Here is a 21,574-nt window from a genome sequence, read left to right as displayed (position 1 = left end):
CATAGTTTGTATGTTGTACGCCTGTGGCCCATGAGTTGTATGTTGTACGCATTTGGTCGATGAGCTGTATGTTGTACACATGTGTTCCATGAGTTGTATGTTGTACACCTGTGGCCCATGACTTGTATGCTTTACAAATATGGTCCATGACCTGTATGATGTACACATGTGGTCCACGAGCTCCGTGTTGTACGCCTGTGGTTCATGAGATATGTTTTAACAAAGCAAAATTTATAAGGTAAATGGACAATCCAAACTAAATGTCCAAAACAGTATGCAGAGTTTGGTTGCTGCGTGGTTGAGCAGAAAAGCCCAATGCTCTTGTAAAGGCGGTTGAGTCGCATCCACGCCTTTCTTTGTAGTGTTAGGCCGACGAACTTGTTTTCAAAACATTTACCTTTATTTATTTGAAATGTTGAAGACTCGTCGTGGTAATGAATCCAATGCTGAGAGAGTGTTCAAACCATGTTCGTTTGTCAAAGGTTTGCTGAAATATTTCGATTCTGTTGTTCCACCTCGGACAATATATTTTCGTTACTTTGTACTTTTTTTTAATTTTACAAAATGGAACTTTTTGTTTCATAAATCTTCAATGCAGTTGTGAAACAGGGTGTACTTGTTTCTGCTCTAACTTTGAATCCTTTAAAAAGTTAAAATTAAAAAAAAAGGTTTAATGGTGCTAATTCTAAAACTTGTCATAATAACTTGCCACCAGTGAGGATTGAACTCACGACCCCTGGTTTACGAGACCAGTGCTCTACCACTGAGCTATAGCGGCTGTGGCAAACACTTTCTTCTACAAATTCTTCTTCTCAAATTCTTCTACAAATGAAAAGACAACAGACTAAAAGAATCACATTTTATTTGGAAACAGGAGGAATGAAAGCAACTTCCTAGAAGATGGTTGTGACCGTTCAATTTATGAGCCAAATAAATTTAAATCAAACACTATGAAGCTCCCAGTGCGTTACTGCATTGGTGGGGGGGAGGGTTTAGTAAGTCGAAATAGCGGCCCGGTGTGCAGTAAGTTGATTGGGGTCTCGGTTGTACTTTTGAATTCCGAGGCTCAGGAGGATTTTAGATCCTCGGAACATTTAGAAAGAGATCTGGAAACTTGACAAAAACACAGTTTGTTCTTTGGCAATTGCGTGTTGGCATCAAGTCTCTAAACAACAACACCACCTGTTTGGGAGAACTCCCCCTTTCTTCAATTCATTAACAAGTATCTTTGCGTTTATCTTCTTTTTTTATGATGTGTCTCGTTTGTGGAGGTTTCTTATTTTAAAGGCCAGATAATCTCACTGGTATCGGGCCGAAATTCACCTTTCAACGGCCCTGCATTACTGTAACTATAACTATACTGTAACTATACGTAACATGTTTGTAACGTTGCATGTTGACAATAAGTCTGGGCTTCAATATTCAACAGATCTACAAACAACAAAGTCACTCAGTACACTGCTCAATGTTTTTTATTATCTTGTTCTATGTAACCACAAATTTGAGGGTAGAGAAGAAAGTCGCATGGAAGAATCAAACGTGATTAAAACAATCAGTTGTTTGTTTTTTTTTACGATTATTAACAAATCCAGTCCACCAGATGACATTTAACTGTTTGTAGCACTCAAAGTGGCTTGGCACGCACCGGCTCTTCGACGTCATAGATGATGACGTAAAACAACCCAGCCAAGAAGGAAAGTCCCGTTCCAATAACCAAACCAACTCGAAGGAAGAAGATGTCGTCATACAAAATCAGTTCATTGACTGTCTCGGCGTCGCTGCCGATCGGTAACGATAACAACGTCGCCGATATTATGACGATGAGAATGGACGCGATCACAAACACCATGCTTGCATTTCCTTCAACTCTGAATATCATAAATAAACAAACTAATTCAACGGACCAAAGAATTCCTAAAATCCATATTCCAACTCCAAGACCAGCCACCAATGCCATTTATGTTGCTAAGTTCCACAAAAACTGGTTGTTCTTTAATCTACCTTGTTTTGAATTGATCTGCTGTAAAATACATGAAAATATTTACAGCAATCTTATATAGTATAGTGGAATATTATCTATATGGTTGTAAGGACTCAATAGTCAAGTGGTTCCTGTCTTCGGCTCTAGTGACGGTAGGTCTGAGTTCGATTCCAGGTCGAGTCATGAAAACTTCAATAGCGATTGCCCGCAGTAGTCAAATTATAGATTGAAATATCTAATAAATAATAATTTGAAGCAGTCTATCTGTCTGATGTACACTTTATCAAAGATAATTTTGTTGCTACTACGGCTGCTGACTTCATAATACTGCAGAGAACTGTCCTATGACAAGTTGCAGCCTTCACCAGTCTTCAACACGTGTTCCATCATTCTTTTGCAAATCACTTGATTGCTGGTATTTATAATAAACAACTAGAATAGATTCAGCGCCGTTTGTGTTGATATCTAATTTCTGACGTCTCTGATCTCATCACGATCAGGTTGAATTAATTTGAATCTCCAGTTTATTGTGAGCATATCACCGTTATGCAAAAACTTGGATACAAAACGTTGCAACAACGTTTAAATTCTCCAAGTTTAAAATTTGAATTCTTTCAAAAGCCAATCCAATCTTACTTGGGTTTATCCATTCAGTGATAAGAATGAATGAGCATGAAGGCATTCATCCAATTCAATCATAGGAGATTCATTTTGTTTAGTGCATGATGACCGGAGCTGCAAAATTGGAGCATTTAATTAATATAAAACCAAGCAGAGAATTTTCTTTACTTTTGCATTGATTGAGCGTCCGAATACGTTCAATCAATCCTATAAGGATGGATTTAGATGGCAATTGTATCACTCATTGATGTTTATAAACTGGTTATAACCAAACGACCTAGCTTCGTTGCTCGATTGCAAATCATGATAAAGGAATTGGATTTTTTGAACTGTTAGTGGTTATAATAATAATGATGCTTGTTTTTATATAGCGCTGTACTGTCTGTACCCATCGGAGAATACGCGCTTTACAAATCAGACAGTGTCAATGCAGCCGTAAAGAGGCGCAACTGAGTACATTATTACCCTAAACCATTCCATTGTTAAGTGCCAAGCAGGAATTAAATTCAGTACCACTTTTAAAAAGTCACGCGACTCAAGTTCAAGCGGCGCTGGTTCTGCTCCCGGGGTAAGCGCTTGAGCAACAAATTTCAGGACTGCTATTCATTCAGTGGCACGTAGTGAAAGGAATAATTCTCTAGCAATAACACTTTAACAACTACGGAAACGTTGCTGTCAATCTCGGTAACCAGACCTGCGTCAGCGGTTTAAAGCCTCTACAAGTATGCAAAACTACCAGGAATAACCTACCAAAGGCTTTGTCAGTCCGAGGACAAAGATTTAAAAATCCAAACCAAATCAACCAATTGAAAAAATTAAATTCAACGCCTTCAGCCCTCCATGTTAATAACTGCAGTTTCAAAGTCAGAGCCGTGGATTCGGAAGAATTGTATGGTTGTCCGAGTCCGTGAAAGCGCGATTCCGCTGCGGATTTGGATGAAGTCTGGTCCAATAATACGTTTGTTTAGAATTTTAAGCACTTGTTTTTGTTTTGAGATTTTTGCTTTTTTCGAACTCATTAAACAAAATTGCTTTAGTTTCAAAACGAGACGAAAATCTCCGTTTGGAAACTTGTTTAGAAATAAAACAAAAACATACAATTTTGTTTCGAAATGAAGGAAAAGATTTGAAAATGTTTAAATGTTTTTATTTAGAATTATTCTATATTATTTATTATTTAGATTTTAGAACATCCAAACTTAAGGAAAAACCCTGAAATCACTTTTAGCTTCTACACTTGACCTTGAATATCTTCGCGTCTTGATAAGAATATGAAGCTGCAACTGCTTCTGAATGCTTGTTTCTTCTTCATGGTGATGTTTCCAAATTTAAACCTTCAACAGTTTAAATTTGAACACACATAAAAATACCACATGGTATGTAAGCCCTCAGCACGTTTATCTGACGTTAAAGTGATATTACTTTTAAGAGAATGTTAAATTATCCGGTGTTCAATCAATCCCACACAGACTGACCTTCTGGTCTATTTGTTAGGTAGAAGGTATAGGACACCGACACCATAATCGTCGATGATGTGGTCTGGAGTCCGATTCTGAGCGCCACACGCCGCGATTAGGCTAATTGGTAAGCTGCATGATTGAATGAGCAGCTCGACGCCGTGCTGCTTACTTAAGTGATATTTCTATAAATTTAGTTGATTAAATTCATTGCTGCTGTAAACTTCCAAGCTTTTTCTCTCTCAAACTTTAAACTTACAATAAAATTATGCCACCAGTGAGAATTGAACTCACGACCCCTGGTTTACGAGACCAGTGCTCTACCCCTGAGCTATAGCGGCGGGATGTTAATGCAATTTATCGAAAACGAATTAACTTTGTTTTTAATAAACTTTAACATTATCTTGCTATCAAAGTGTCTGCTGCAGTTTTTGGAAGAGGAAGAGCTTTTGAGATCAACGATGCCCAAATCTAGCAAACAGTTTCATTTCGTCGCTTATGAAATCAGATTCTCGCGTATTGTCATTGTTTCATGAACGCTGTAACAAACAAGGTATATCGTATAACCTTATTCTGAATTAATGACGAAAAATAAACTGAATGAATTAACGTACACGTCTCGTGTGTATACTTGTTTCTGCTTGCATATACCTCTGTCTTATAGTGCATGTTGCATGCAGGTGGCTTTGTTGTATTGTTTTTTTCGCTTCATATACATCGCAAGGTTTGAAATAAAAGAGTTTTAATGAAGGGAATAGTGACCGATAGCATTGCATCGCCACTTTATTAGACGGTGCGAGGTAAATGCCTTTGTCCTATTTTACATTCACTTCGTAATTGTCCTAATTCAACAATTACACAAATTATTTCTTTAAAGTCAACATTACATGTTGTTACAAAACGGCATAATAATATGTCTTAATTCAAAATATCAAGGCTATTGAAAATATGCAATTTGATAGCAGACGGCAAAGTAGCACTATATTTAAAGTTCTAAGATAGTTTACCCATTGTTTTCCGCATTTAATTTTGCAATAACTGTGTTATGACAAAGGCAAGGATTGGAATTGAAGAATTTAATTCCAAGTCTTTTATCATAAATTGCCTCTGTCTTGTGCATCTCTTTGAACGCAAGCGATGCAGATCTCGCATGACTGTTGTTGATTGCATTGCTCTGTTGTGATTAAAGGCAATTAGTTTTTACAGATTGCGTATTAAATTGGCTTAGTTTTTGAAAGAGCGGCCTTTCCAGAATTCTTGATTTTTTAATTTCCGAAAGCTTTTATTTTGTAGCTGTTTGAAAATAAATCTTAGCAAACCGTTTGCATCAAGCGCTTTGATGGATCTCAACGTAAAAACAATGTGACATTAAGAAGTTCGTAAATTTCTTTTCGACAAAAAAAGCTATAAAATATAAAATTTTGAAAATGTTTTTGCAATTTCGTGTCTTTGGTGAGAGTCAAACCAGCGACCTTCTGAACCAGCGTCCTCAACGGAAAGCTGGGAGATTACAACTGGCTTGAACTTGAAGCCAATTTGCTCCAGTTGTGTACAAGGATGACTTGATGGCCAAGCAAATAAATAATTAAAGAAACTACAATAACCTTATGAATTTATAATGCTGACGTGACGTCACGTATCACCCAGGTGAAATGATCGAAGCAGTTTAAGATGCAAAAGTTTGTATTGTTTTTACCAAGAAAGCTTACTCAATTTTTAACATATTATAAAAGTGACATCATCATTGTGATAACGTCATGCTCTTGTCGTAAATCATTGCCAATGACGTCTCAGTCAACATTGGACAATGGATTAGTGACGCAATATGTTGCCACTGTGTTTAACTTTTCACATATTTGAAATTTTGACCAGCCTTGCATCTTTTTAAATATCCCGACCTTATGTTGTTCATTATCTAAACATGGAAAAAACATTCATTTGATGCCCTTTGGTAACCAGGCTAGTTTCGTTCTCGCTTCCTCTGGTTTCCCAACCATTATAACGCACGAGCACTCACAAGACAACAAACGATTTGATGGATTATTGGAACGCTTGCTTTATTGGCATGCGATGCACGATTTCAGCTTGTCACGTATGTGTGCATTTTAAGCCTGGTATTTCAAACCACGTTTCGCTGTTAGTTTCGTTCCTCTTACTATTCACTGGTTAGGCAGATGACAGGCACATTTTGTCTCACGCTGATTTTTCAAAGCAGCAACCTCTTTAAAAGCCCAGGTTTGGCAGAATAGAAGTTGGAAGTAATTGTGTAAATCGTCGAGATGATTATGATCAAACAATGAAGACAAGCCCACAGCAAATGACACAGAATTAACAACAGAGTCGATGAAAATTCTAATGTAGCTCTAGCTAACAATTTTTTGTTTTTGCGTTGTTTCAGCGTCTAGTGATACTGAACCTGAGGCAGTGTGACAATGCAAATGGCATCACTTGATCGTCAGTTTATCCGACTAAATGGACCCGGTTGTGTTTTCTTGCATAAAATAGAGAAAGAGAACCACTTCATCCATTTCGTGTGCAGTCGGGTAGAATAAGCAAGAAGAAAGGCGGCCATCATATAAATACAATAATGTAGAGTTCGTTTGTAAAACGGTATAAGAGTAATATTCAGGACAGGCACTCAACCGAGAACATTTATTGATTGCAAAGTCATGCGTTATTTGCTTACGTAACTACTTGGTGAAATGTTACTTTCCACTCTAATGAGGCATAGGGTGGTTTTTCATTACGTTTCCGGTGTCATTTTAACATTTCAAAAGAACTCTGTCTACTTCAAAAAAATTTCTGAAATATCAAGTTGCAGAAGGCTGCTTGCTGGATTTAGGTCAAAGCCAGAAATACAGAACATACACACTGGAAGAATATATAGTCTATTATGCAAATTCAATTAGAAGTGTTATATTAAATGCATTATATTACGTCATAGACACTATCGTATCTATGTATTGCGTGTGTTGGTCCATTTTATGATGCTGAGGTTTAGTTTCATGTAAAGTTTTTCGTTGTAGAGACCGAGACTCTACCGCAATATCTTCTAATGACGGTAAAGGAGACGTGGGTTCGAATACCAAGCCTTATAAACCTATACAAAGCTGCTTGTGCAGAACTGTGCTGATGAGTGTGCACGGTCGATCTTGCTAAACATTGAACTTAAGTTAAAGTTGCCAGGTCTTAACTAAGGGGCTGTTGTGTAATTCTTAAGATTTTTGCAATAGACTAATGACTTGATAGTTTCGTTCATAAAAATTTCATTTTTCAATAAACAAAACATGAAGTTCTCACCTTTACAAAGGCGTCTAATAAGCTGCGGAGTGCTCACCTTCTTCGTAAGTAACAACTTTCTACAGTTTGGTTTCACAAACTAGATCCACGAACCTTTTTGTCCGTGTTAGTTGATTCAGCCAACCCTTGCATTCCACGCTTAATCGGACCAATCTAGATTCGTCCAAGATTGGTCGGATTAAGCGAGGTTGAATGTTCTTTGCTGGTTTTGGTTGTTGTCATTGTAGGTTATTTCACAAGGCTACCAAGTTAAGAATCACGTAGGCATCAGCGATCGGTTATAGCCAGTGTTGTCATTAAAAAATACATTGAGGACGCAAATAGAGTGAACGAACATATACTTGAAAATCGTATCCCCACCGCTTTAGTAATCCTGGTGCAGAGTAATCTTGGGTGACGTGCCGTAAAATCGTCAGGGATACACTTACTGGTACATCAGGCGACATCTAAATCAACGTAATCAACAAAACGATTAAACCACGCGATAATTGAGAAGAGGTATGCATGATCCTCTAGGCTTGGTCTGCAACAGGAAAATCACATATTTCGTGCAAGCAAACAATATCCCCGGGTGAATGGCTTTGAGGTATTTGAATGTAGTAACATATTTTTAGGTTTTAAACTGGGAGTGTATTTTCTTTTCTAGGTCGCCATCTTTCTTTTTATTCTCATTTGGATTAATACGGGTACTCCCCCAGTTTGCCCTGAGAGACCTAACCCGAACTTGATCAAAGCAGCCAACCAAGGAAAGTTGATATTCTATGTTGACCCAGTGCATGGGGATGATAAGTGGAGAGGAAACCTTCTAAGGCCTAATGGGACTCGCAATGGGCCATTCAGGACGATATTTGGGGCTATTAGAGGCTTAAGACGAGTAAGGGATAGAACCTTCAAGAAAGCAACCATATACTTGCTAAGCGGCACGCATTATATCGACAAGATCATCCGGATGGATAAAAAGGTGGGTAATCCAATTTGTTTTGACTGACTGGTTGAAAAAATGTTCATTCTATTATTGAGAGAGTGACTTTCATAAGTCTAGCCTCAGACGTTTTGTATATTTGCATCATTTTTAAGCGTTTTTTATTACTTATTTTGCGCCCATTGTGACAATATAAAGTAGGCTACACTTAGACGCAACACAAAGCAGTGAGTGAACCAACAGTTGTTGACTCAACTTCGCCATTAAGTGTCCTATTAAGACGTGACCACGCACCAACACTCAGAGCTGTTTAGTGGCCACTTTTGGGTATTAATTCTTTGCATCAATAAACATATGCTTGGTGAACAGTTAGCACAATAGCCTTCTGAAAATACCAAGGTGAAATGACTAGATATGATATCAAAAGCCATTGTATCTCTAAACTACACTGTATTTAAAAATGAACGCCCCAAAAATGGTCGCTTCGCTTTTATTTCACCTGTCAAGAGGGAGTGATGTGATCCATATTGGAAACTCCTTTACAGGCAACAAATAGTTATTTTTATTATTGAATTGTTAGTTTCCTATATCGTGCTGTATGACCTACTGAGCGTGTCAGATCCATCTTATAAATTATTCGAAATTTCCGAGGACTTGGAATTCTAAAAATAACTCACTGAGCGTGCTGATATATTCACTGAACTTCCGTTTGTACAAGTTGCTGTGTTTAAAAGTAACAGGTTTTATAGCCTCCGGTTTGAGAACCATTGATTGATTTGACTGGAGGTTGATACCTGTGCTTCAATATCCAATATTTGATTTTTATCCCAATAAAAATCCATACGCCCTTACTTGTCATTCATCGATTGTAAAAAGATTATTTTTGGTACAACTTGAAACCAAGAAATGGTTTGATGGATTGGTTTGCTACTCACTTTACTCACTTATAAAATCATATTAAGCTGAACATAGGCTACCACGGGAAAACACATTGCAAGAACAATGTTTTTAAGTTGTCTTTCATTAAGATCTTTTAATATTAAACACAAAATAATCGCACAAAATGAATAGCTTTTGATCGCTTCATCACTAACTCAACCATAAAATATTGCGAACAAAAAATAAATCTTATTGTGCTGTGTATTTTTCTTTGAGGAAACGTTGATGCCAATTTCAATTGAACAAAGGGGGTAATTAAAGTGTTATGCAACAATAAGCAATCTGGTCAGTCATAATAGAATTCAATGAAAACAACAAAGTGTTTGTCAACACAAATGTCACTGAACATATGTTAATAACCGGATCTCTTTAACGATTCTCCAGCTAAGAAAGTATTTACATTGTGACAACGTCGTTACTTGTTTTGATGATGAAAAAAGAAGAGCTTTGATAGCTTAGTATTTGGCTGAAGTTTTTTCTTCACGTTTTTGTGACATCAGAAGTGACGATTTGGTCATAATTAAAATCAGCAGAACAGCATCACAAATATCATGTGATACTCGATATGATACAGCAGTTGCAACCCTGGGAAATCTATTCATATCAAAATTTATGTTTGGTCATGTATAAAGGATACGAACTAGATTACTAGAGTCTAAATAATATTATTTATGACAAAACAGAGCAAATCAATGACGTAATAGTTTTTCATTTGTCGTCGCTGTTTGTAGGAATCCACTGTTGGATGTGTGTTGGAATAACCAATAACATACATCTTTGCAGCTTTTCATTGATTTTCTTTGAAACATAAAGAAGTTCCGCTAGTTGTTAAAACTAAATACCGTCGGTCTGTTTAATTGTAAGATACTCGAAATAAATTTATGTGAAGTAAATTTAGAATAGGCCTAAAATGTGCCTTTTAAGCTCATGCAATGTAGGGTACTTTTGATGCGATTACAAATGGTACATTGATTAACCGATTGATGATAAAAATCTGTATCCTATCCTCGGACTGACAAAGCCTGTGATGTGTTATCCTGGCAGATTCGTATACTTGTGGGGGCCTTAAGCCACTGCTTGAAAGGACGGTCACCAAGACCTGTCCGGTGTCCCACCATCTCCAGAAAATATGCTTAGGCAGACGACCTGGCACTCCTGCACTCAGCGGGAAATTAGCAGTCTCTGAAGAGGAACCTCAGGAAGACATGAAAACACTATCAGCAAAACACTATCAGCTATGTCCAGCAATGAAAGTTACAGCTCAACAAGGCAAAAACAGTGTCGGCAGCCTTCCACCTTAATAACTAGGAGGCACAGCGTGAGATAAACACCAACATTGATGGGGAACGCCTGCCCTACTGTGCCGAACCTACTTATCTCGGCATAACCCTGGATAGGTCACTCACGTACCGCCGACACCTGGAGTCACTGCGCAAAAAGTATTCACTACTCGTCGCACTTTTGAGGCGATTGGTGGGTTCCGGCTGGTGAGCTGGTGCCAAAACTCTCCGTACAGCTTCACTAGCCCTTGTTCATACCACTGCTGAGTACTGCGCGCCAGTCTGGTGCCGTAGTTCTCACAGCCATCATATTGATACGGCCATCAACGATGCGCTGCGCACTATGACTGGATGTCTGCACCCCACCCCGACGAACTGCCTGCGCTTCCGGGCAGGCATCCAACCTGCTGAGCTACATTGTAAAGGAGCTACAATTTCTCTCGCTCGCCGCGCCTTGGACCGCGACCATCCCCTCCATGCAACATTTAAGCGACCACCACCTATAAAGCAGCGGCTGAAATCAAGACGCCCCTTTGTGCCTGCCGCACAGCAATTACTTAAGAACGCAGAAAAACTTGGGTTAAGTGCGGAACACTGGACGAGCCACATGTGGATCACGGCGTGGCAAAACCACACCTCCACGCTTCGTAACTTCATACCCGACGCCGATCCCCGTCCACTAGGGGTGTCCTTCGCAATGCTTGCGTGGGTCAGGCTTAACCGCCTGCGAACTGGCGTCGGCCGCTTTCGTTCGGACATGCACAATTGCACAAGTGGGGCCTGGCTCCTCCATCAGAATGCGAGTGTGGCGCGACAGAACAAACCGCAGACCATGTCATTCATCACTGCCTAACCCACCGGCATCCACACGGTGCGCATGGACTGAAGGCCCTGAACGACGAAACTGGTGTGACTGATGACTTCCTGGCCTTCAATCTAGCCTGAAAAGACCTGCTCATACGCCGACGACTAAGATTGACAAAGGGAAGTTTCTGCTTATCGTTGAAATTTTGTAATTTTTTTATCCATCAGGTAGCGAGATAGAGAACAGTCTTTGAAATGCGTCGCTCAAGCGCACACCCTGAGAGCCGAACCAGCGCCGCTTGATCTTGTAGTTTCTTTGTTCGTATAGTAAGGCGCTTAATTACCTGTTAACAAGGCGGAAATCGCTTAATAGCATAAGCCTGTAGTCAAATAGCTCATCAACAGATGCAATGGGGTCAACAATAATAATGATATCAATTTAATTATCAATGAACCATAAGACTTCAACGTCACAGGATTCCGAATTGTCGATTGTGGGCTATCCAGATGGCGAGCGTCCCATAGTGACCGGTGCAAAAAAGATTTCTGGAAAAGATTTTACTTTGTTCGATAAAAATATCTGGGTGGCGCCCTTTAGCGGGAGATGTTCAAAGCACGTTTTCCTTGGAGAAAAAAGAATGGTCAGAGCAAGGTAAAGGTTAATAAAGTTTATTGGTAGCCATTTGGCGACGTTTTTATTTGGATAAATAAGAACGATTAACGTTTAATCAGAACTCTTAGAAAATTAAAACAATTAAAGATTTTAACATCTACACTCACGACATGCCAAGCAGGGTCTCCACAAAATACGCATTGGCGGACGACCTGGCAATTCTCCACGCCACAAAGTCGTGGGAAAATCAAGAAGACACCCTGAGCCAGGACATAAAAACTCTCTCAGCTTATCTCCAGAACTGGCGACTGAAAGTCAGCGAAACCAAAACTGTGGCAGCAGTTTTCCATCTTCTTAACCAAAAAGCTGATCTTGAGCTGAATGTCCTGAACAGTGTAAAACCACTGTCCTTCTGCCCCGATCCAAAATATCTCGGAGTGACATTAGACAGAACGCCACCTGTCGTTTTTTCAAAATTAGCGGATTTTGATATCAACAATATTTTGTACGGAGATCCCTGATTTCGTATAAAACTTGTTTTAGAAAACCAAATTTAGAAACGTGGACAGGAGAAGACTTTTCAGGAGCAGGAAGATACATGACAATTAAAGATGTTCTTGTGTCCACTCCTCAGTGCAACAGAGAAGGCGAGGGAGGATTCAAGCAGGTGAGCACTGAAAGCGATCGATTGTGCGTTCACACTGGGAAGCTTTGTTAAACAAATTTGATAACAAACATTTCATCATGTGCCTGAACTTTTGAATAAAACCGTAGAAAAACGTAAAAACGATGATGTTTGTTTTGCAGACCAATTGTTCGGCTGAAAATGCAAACGGGTTTGTATTCACGAAAGGCGACATCAACCCTGATTGGATTCAAAATCGAAATGGCAACCCTGCAGAGCTCATCATCTTCGGAGCATGGACGGCAGAGAGAGGAGTCATCAGTAAAATAAACGATGATAAAGTCTTCTTTGAGAAGAGTTTAAGATTTCCGATTGGTCTTCATCCCATATCCTCTGGGTGGCGCTATATAGCTGAAAACATTCGTTCAGGTAAAGAAGTGCTTCAACTAATTAACTGAAACTGTAATTGATTCCGTTTACAGTTTATATTCCGTGAGAGATATTATTATGTACTTGAAGTTTGTATTTAACCACAGTACGAAGACGTTTATAACTTAATAACCTACCAAATGTAAAATAATCTCATCGTTGTTAGATTTATAAATATTAACTTTTTACAGCAAACCCATCGTTTTTCTGGTGTTGGATTGGTTTCTGCGCTGTTGCTATAACATCAGTGTCAATTTTTGCCATTCCGATTGTAAAATATAAATCGAAGCAATTCAAGTCGATTCAATTTTTTTTTGCAAAAAAACAGCAGCAAAGATAAAGTTACAAATAATGTACGGGAACAGAACCAACGAAAGGAAAAGATGGAAAAACCACAAAAGTCAATTTTGTTTAGATTAACAGTAAGCAACAAAAGAAATAGCAGTAGCCTACTGTACGTTCAATATTAATATTTAGGTCAGTTTGTTTCTCGGCAGCCGATTTGTAGCAAGAATTGACAGCGATAGACATCGTGTTTCGCCTATGAGGCTGGGATAAGAGTTAAACTTCCACAAAGATAAGAGTTAAACTGACTGGTAAAGCGGTGTTCGAATACCTTTGTGGCAGAATTAGTGGTGCGATACTGACGAGCCCAGCCTCATGGGAGAAACACGGTGTCTATTGCTGTCAATTCTTGCTACAAATCGGCTGCCGAGAAACATATTGTTGATTGGATGGTCTGAATGGCTAGCGTAGAAGCTACACCGTTATGGTTAGCGAATCGCAACTGCTCGCTGTACTAGTGAGTGCTCAGCCTTGTGCTGATAGCCGGGAAGAACGCTCCTTTCTTCACAATTTAGGTCAGTTTGTTCTATTTCTGATTATCACAACAAAAAACAGTAAATGTCAAACATAGCAGAGGTCTAGAAAAAGGTAGAAGCGACAAAATGCGTTTGTGTTTGATACCGAACGTGTTTGATACCGAAACAGGAGAATCAGTTTAAAATTTAGCAAGATTGCTACACTTGATATTTTTGATGTTCCTGGCTCAAAATTGCTTGTTGACTGTTGGCCAAAATAAGAAACAACCTCATTTAGATTCCAAATCCAACGTATTTCCTCCATGCTGTTGCAACATCAACGTAGTTGTTCTTGCACGAATGAAGAATTAAACTTTCTTGTTTTTAGAACTAGATTCAGTCGGTGAATTCTTCTGCGATCGGACGCTCAAGTTGCTTTACATCATCCCGCCAGAGGACTCCCTTTACTACGACGACGTTTACGTATCGCAGACCACAACGTTCTTCCTCTGTGAGCTGCTGGCAAAATAAGTTTTAACATTAATGTTTAAATTATGTGGAATTATAGTAAAGTTTCACATCACTAGACAAGTGGAAATAACTGTCTGACAATTATTTTTATTGTTTTTATAATTTAGTTTCAAAGCGATGCTGCACTTGGGTTTAGTAGCCAAATATGTTCAGGCTCTTGTATTTTAATTAACTAACAAACTATTGTCTGCTGTAGTATACCTACATTGTGTCCGAACAATCATGTTTTGTTCAGTCGAAGGAGCCAAAGAAGTCAGTTTCATGGATGTGGATTTCCGCCACAGCCACGACTCAGGCTTCGAGGGCTACAATCTAAAGCTTCCTCTTCTCGATTTCGAGCAGTGCACCGACATACAAGTTCATCACTGTCGGTTTGATCACGTGGGCCACACCGCGCTCTTCCTTATAGACGTTGTAAACGCGACGGTAAGAACAGAAATTTGTTTTTTGTATTGTTGCTTATACAGCATCTGGTTACTTACAACATCCTTGACCATTGAAAGATGAAGTTCATTTCAGTACCCATGAGAGGCCAATGCCTCCCCCCCCCCTAAACAAAGCCTTTCTAAAGAACAGAACAGTATTATAAAGAAAGCACTCTTAGCAATTTCTGGGTCTGTAAAATCACTCCGGGTCCAGATCTAAAGTACCCCCCTGATCTCCTTGTCAACGCCACTGACAACAATTAATATAACGACATCCACGTTTCGTCATAGATCACTGCTTGTATTTTGCAGTCTCGACTATGAAACATACTTGCATTCATTGTGTGCCGGGCTTATTTCTGCACCTGAACTCAAAACTTAAAAGATAAACCTCTCTAGTAAGCTTGAGGCGTTTAAATAAGAAAAATAATTGTCAGGTCATGCAATTGTTATACAATAATATGCATGCCAAACTCTTTTCTTGATAATCTTCTTCTCCAATAAACTGAGCTAATACAAGGGAATCCGGTTGCAAGTCCTCGGGATTTAGGGACAGTGTCTCTTCTCCTGGTTTTAAGTACAAATTTTTCTGTATTCCCAAACAATGGAGTTGTGCTTTACAAGGCACTGCCTAGCATCTTGTCAATTTTATTTGAAGCAAAACCAGCTGTTTCTGTTGCGCAATGTCGCGGCACCTAGTGAAAGGAATAATTCCCCGGCAACAACACTTCGACAATCGAAATACTTCACTCTGTCAATCTCGGTAACCGGCCCTGCGTCAAAAGCCTCCACAAGAATGCGAAACTACCAGGAATAACCAATCAAGGCTTTGTCAGTTTAAAGGTAAAGATTCAAAACCAACCAAACCAATGCATTCGGTCGTATCCAGGCTTACCCCGGTAGTTGAAGGTTTGGATTAAGTGAACGGTAAAGTAAAGAAGCCAATCTTTGTGTCCACCTTTATGTTTACCTGTGTCATCCCAAAACACAGCCACATGTTCCTGAGTGGTGTCGAACCAGCGCCTTATCGTACGTCAAACCATGGCTCTCACCACTCTGCTATGCAGTTGATATTTAAGAATAACGCTAAGTATCAACAAGTCTAATAGTTAACTATGTATAGATATATATGACTATTGAGGCAACTTGGTAACGTTTGGTTACTTTGGAATTAAAGTTTATGTCATAAAAGTATAATTCCCTTATTTCAGATTGTTGAAAATGTGTTTGAAGACATTGGATACATTGGCATTACGACACTATACAACAACGGAAATCCAAACTATAATATGTCGAACAGAAACATTTTGATTGAAAAGAACACTCTCTCGAGATGTGGAGTGACTAATATGTTTCAGGTACAACGAAGCATATATAGCCTACTGTATAATTGTTCATTTCATATACAATGTTGTTGTTTATGTTTCTGTAGCTTCATGTCATTCATGATGTAATTTACGCGCTAATCATTGAAAGTCTCGTTCAAAAAAGTTTTCATTTAACTGATAGTTACGAGACTAAGAATTGACTCAAGAAGAACATGCAAGTGCCAGTGAATAAATGTCGCTATTTGTTGTTTCATAAATGTAGCCACTTCATGGCTTTCAAAGGTAGCTAACTGTACACTGACGAATAGATCAAAACTGACATTTCAAACAACAACAAAACGCGTTTTCAGTATTAACTTCTGTCAATGGAGTTGCTAAACATACTTTTTATCTCTCGTTGCGGTGGTTTTATGAATTTTGTGATGCACTTCAGTTGAATAAATTGTGGCTAGTTTGTAGCCACTAGTTTGTATCATAATTGGACATATTAGACTTTTCAAATCTCATAATATTCAGCCATCTTGCATGCTGATCCAAGGTGTTGCCAATATCACGATCAGACAGAACGAAGTCAGCCGGTCGTCATACGCTGGAATCCGGGTAAGATCTTGTTTCATGTTTTACACAATTTTACCCGAAGGATGTAAAACTGTTATTGTGTTCAGGTGCAAACAAATCACAAATTTGCCATTGCAGCCTACAAGCAATGACATAGGCTAAGCATTTTTAAACGATTCCGCTGCTTCTAAAACGTTTGAGCAAAATATAATTAGAAATTGGACACCCACTTAGGGCTCCGTCATGTCCATAAAAGATGTCATAAAATTGTAAAAAATGACCCCATTCTCCCATGTCCGCAAAATTTCCGCAGTGTGTCAATGAAAAGTCCGCAATGTGCACTTTCCTCCCCTGACTGCGGACGTATTTTATGGACAGTCCCTTATTACATTTGATTTGCCAAGGGAATTCTCTGAGCCCTTCTGTCAGTCACATCTTTGTCCATTTGTCAAATGTTATGACTGATTTAGAACAGCTGGTTAATTCTGTTTCTGTCCTCTGCATTCAGATTGGCTGGCAGCCTACCTTCAATACAACCTACCTTCCTGAAGGAAAAAGTGTCTTCCTAGCTGAGAAGAATCACATCCATAACTATGGCAATGGAATCCTGAATGATTTTGCTGGAATCTATCTGTCGTCGAACACAAAATGTGGAATGACGGAAACGGTAAGTCGTGGCAGTGACCCATGTTGGATTTACTTTCTATTCTTACATACGGAAAAAAAAGAAGTAGCCTAGGCTAAAAACAATAATAGGCTAATGCTTTATTAAATATAATACAATTTTACTAACAATGCGATATCTTTTGTTCTAACGTTGATGTCACTTCTAATGGAATGGGATTTAAAAACATAAAACACCAATAGCGTAGACCTGTTGTTGGAAAAGGGTTTTCATAACAGCAAAGTGAGTTATAGGCTACTTCATACCAATCATTCGCAAACGTAGTTCGGCATTCAATCAAAGCAATTTACTTTAAAACGGCACCACCCGCTATCTAACTCTGAGTCTTAGGGCCCAGAACTGTTCATAAAAAGGTTTGTTTACTTCGGAGAGACTGGGATTTTCTTGGATCTAAAATAATAGATTTTGTTTTCTTCCAATAGAGCCTCGACGAGTGCCACCTTTACGCGACTGTGCGCGAAAACGCCATCTACAACTCCAGTGCGTATCTGTATGGGGCGATGGGAGTTTATGGAGACACTGGGGTGTCATCCCTTACGAGTAAGTGTTTCAATTGCAGATAAACTACACACAAGATAATAATAAATGAGAGTAGCGAAAGATAACCTATGTGAAAGCCATAGGCCTATGCCAGAAGTTGCATGGCCTGTTGATGATAGTAACTATCAGTAGTACAGAGCGCATGGCATATGACCTAGGCTATAATACCCAATAGCTCAATGGTTGAAAAACTGAAATAAAATATCCCGCTGAGGTGAAGTAGAAAAAGTTAGAAATAACATGCAATATAACCTACTGTACTGCATAGGCCGCAATGTCGGCAGCAGTGGCCGAGTGGTTAGCGCGTTGGGCTCGCAGTCGAGAGCCTGCATGTTCGACTCCAGCCACCCGCACTTGCTGTTGTTTCTCTGGGCAAGAAACTTTACGATAGTTGCCTCTACCCAGTGATCGATTTCGAGTACTGGGTAGTACCAAATTTAAGTCATAAGTAGAGTAGACAACCGGAAACAGACATTGCCGTCGGCTGCAGCGTGGGTCAGGTGTATGTCGGAAGGCGTACACCGATGCATAGCGCTCAAGTCCGCTTTCCCGCAATGCAGGATAAAGATAAACAAACAAACAAACAATAAGTACCGTATAGCTTACTGTAGAAACTACTCCCACTGTCAAATGTCTGTGAATTAGCCTAATCCACCCACTGTAAGTGCTGCCGAAGAGGAAGTTGTCCTTAAGTGTACGCACAGCCTGGGTGCCGAACCGGCGTTGTTTAATTTTGTATGTTGATCTTGTTTTACTTCCCACACCAATCATTTCATTAAATATTGTTTCGCCATAGTGGTGAGAATGCTCGTCCTGCACTCAGAAGTCGTCGCGCTCATAGAGAGTACGCGTTTGTGCTTTGACAAATCACGTGACATGATTGAAGGCGGGAACGAAGATTAACTTCCTTAAATTCTCCATCTCTTCATCTAAACCTTTAAAAAGATTTTTAAACAAGTATCACCTCAGAAATCAACAGAGTTTGTTTATGTTTTAGTCTCCAACAACTGGTTGTATAATTTGTCAGCCACTGCCATCAACTTTCATTGCGGACGGAACAACAAAGCCACAAATAATATGATCTACCACAGGAATGGAGATCGGATATTCGGAGCTTGTAAATCAATAGGACCGCGTTCGATTCCCAGACAGGTTGTTTATCTTGTGTTTTCAAAAGTAGCCCAGAGCTAAGTTTAGTCTATTTCGTTTTTGCCTGCTACTGCAGGCCTATGTTGTTACGATGGTCGCAAATAGAACAAGATGGGTATTTAGGCTAATGGTAGCCTTTTGCACGGAAGATTACCTTCATTTTCAAGGGCTTACTTTTTTATATTTTGAAATGTACAGTATAATAGCCTATTATTAGACCTGCGTAACTTTAACTGGTTCTGGGACTTCTCACCCCACCAGCGTTTCACCTCATGATCGCACACAGTTGGGGTAGGCCTAATGTTGAAGAAAATGGTAATAGCTTAATTGTGATGTATTGAAGCTTTTTGCTGCAAGAAGTTTAAAGAAAAACGTTTCTTTTTTGTCCTTGATTTTTTAGAAGAAAAAAAGGAATTAAAAATTAGTTTTAATCACTTAATTGCTTCATTGATACAAAACTTAGGTGGATTTTGCTGATGAATTGTTATGGAATTTAATTTTTCTATTAGTACCGGTAGCCTTTTAAGTTATGTTTTCGCATTGCTTGTAACCTAGGCTCACTTGCAGGCCTATTATAAGTTTAGTTTTGAACGGCAAAAGCTTGAAACAAACAACTTTTCATTAACAAAGCACCCTTAAACTGGATGCTTGTATCTTTTCATTTTAGTGAATCAAATGATATCATTTTTTAAATATTTCGACATGCTTTTAAGATTTACCAATTAATGAATTGACCCGCAAAACAAAATAGCCTACAGTATGCTTTCATTAAAGATGGTAATTTTTAACACCGAAATATTTTCGACAGGCCTTCAGCCTGACCAGAAATGTCATCTACGTAGCAAATCCAAGAGCCAGGATGTACGGGCACAGCGACGCGTGGACCAATGATGTGCCGAACGTGGACAATAATATTTATTTTTTTAATCCTTTTTCTAAAAGACATTTTAAAAACTTTTTTCCGAAATATCGATCGTGGGAAACTTGGAGAAACGAAACCGGAAATGATAAATACTCTTTAATAAAAGACCCTCAGTTTGCTGAGATCGCAGAGAATGATTTCAGGCTGATGGAAACTTCCCCCGCAACGCGACTTGGGGTGGAATCGGTTGACCTCCGAAGCGTTGTCAGGGAAAGCGGGGCTTGCTCAAAACAAAACAATTAAGTCCAAACATAAAATCTCAACTTTTCTCATATATTATTTATGACGTTGCAATCCTTATAATGAGGCTAAACCAAGCCATGGGCTAAACCAATCCGGAGTTGGTGGCAAGGTCACCATGGAATGGTTCTACAGTATCGCCGCAGTAGTTCTGCCCATGTACAAGAATCGCGTGTTTGAAACTCAGCAAAGCACTGTTTTGGTGACGTGAAAGTTTATATAAATCCTTTGAAAGTGTTCTAACAGTTAAGTTATGTTGCTCAAGTGTCCTTAATTTTGCGTTTTCTTTCGAACGGTCACGCTTTGTTTGCATTATCTAGCTTAACGTAATTTATTGCAAATCTTCATATATTACATTCTGCTATCGAGTGAAGTTGCGTTCTTTGTGCTAAGCTTGGAAGGTCGCGGAGATCTCCTCTTCCGTGAGTGGCCCAGTCAGGGTTCAGACCACGTGACATGATGTCAGACCAAGGAAAACATCTCAAGGAGTGACATGTTGCAACACTGAAGTGAATGCAAACACTGCCTCAGACCTTCTGTGATTGTGAATACTCTTTCAGATGTTTAAGTTGATCAGTAGTTGGTCAACAAGTTCATAATCTGAATACTGAAAAGTTTGGGTGTTCATCAGGACAATTATCGTTTCTAGCACTAGTTGCTAGAAACGATATATTTCATTTGAATTTAGGCCTACAGTAGAACTCGGTTAATCCGGATCTTCGCCTAATCCGGATGAAACTGGAAGTACAAATGATTTGTAATCTTTTTCTTGAGAAACGGCTTCGGATTATCCGGATTATTTAATCCGGATCTTCGCCTATTCCGGACAAAAGTTGCGCTTTCTCCGGATTTTCCCGACAGTTTTGCCATTTTATGCTAAAACGTAACGTGGCTTATTGCGAGTAACTTCTTATCTATCGTTCCGTTAATGTGACGCAATAAATTATTGCGGATTTCTTCTTTTCATGAACAGTAATCCCTCCTAACGCAAAATTCGTGCGCAAATGCTCAAACTCGTACTGTAACTTGAAAAGATGTCGGTGGAATTTTCGGCGGTATGTCGGTGATGTTTTTCCAATAGAAGACTTTGTTTGATTTTTTGTAAGTTTTCCAAAGAAACTCGTCTTCCGTAACTGTTTTCAAAAGTTTTGAGTGACTACAGATTATTCCGACACGCATGTCTTAAGATATAACTTTTGCCAGTGTGTTCTTGCGTTAGACGCAGAGTCTACAAATACATTCGTTTTACATGCATACTGCATTTCAAAAGAATTCTATCGCTAACGTGGTGATCGCGCGTCTCGGAATTGGCAGATGACCACACTAATGCGTTCAATTTCGGTGATTTTTACCGATACCCTTCTATCTAGGTAACGTCAGGCTTGATAGAACCGTCATCGGTTAATCCGGATCTTCGCCTAATCC

General features: G+C 39.1%; 1 protein-coding gene and 2 non-coding genes across 3 annotated transcripts; all 3 read right to left on the bottom strand.

Moving 5' to 3' along the window:
• Positions 1-706: 706 nt before the first annotated feature.
• Trnat-cgu (transfer RNA threonine (anticodon CGU)) lies at positions 707-778 on the bottom strand. Its single transcript has one exon. It is a non-coding gene; the product is annotated as a tRNA-Thr (tRNA).
• An 846-nt stretch (positions 779-1,624) lies between these two features.
• LOC145770582 (transmembrane protein 218-like) lies at positions 1,625-1,957 on the bottom strand. The gene has a single exon (XM_082582306.1). The coding sequence runs from the start codon at positions 1,955-1,957 to the stop codon at positions 1,625-1,627; it is 333 nt and encodes a 110-aa protein (XP_082438432.1).
• A 2,371-nt stretch (positions 1,958-4,328) lies between these two features.
• Trnat-cgu (transfer RNA threonine (anticodon CGU)) lies at positions 4,329-4,400 on the bottom strand. Its single transcript has one exon. It is a non-coding gene; the product is annotated as a tRNA-Thr (tRNA).
• Positions 4,401-21,574: the final 17,174 nt, after the last annotated feature.

Source organism: Aplidium turbinatum, chromosome 1, assembly GCF_918807975.1.
Source record: "Aplidium turbinatum chromosome 1, kaAplTurb1.1, whole genome shotgun sequence".
In the NCBI taxonomy this organism is placed as follows: domain Eukaryota; kingdom Metazoa; phylum Chordata; class Ascidiacea; order Aplousobranchia; family Polyclinidae; genus Aplidium; species Aplidium turbinatum.
This window is presented reverse-complemented; position numbering and strand designations above follow the sequence as displayed.

Bases quoted from the DNA above. Each gene is read 5' to 3' on its own strand.
- LOC145770582 (XM_082582306.1), bottom strand. From the start codon at position 1,957: ATGGCATTGGTGGCTGGTCTTGGAGTTGGAATATGGATTTTAGGAATT.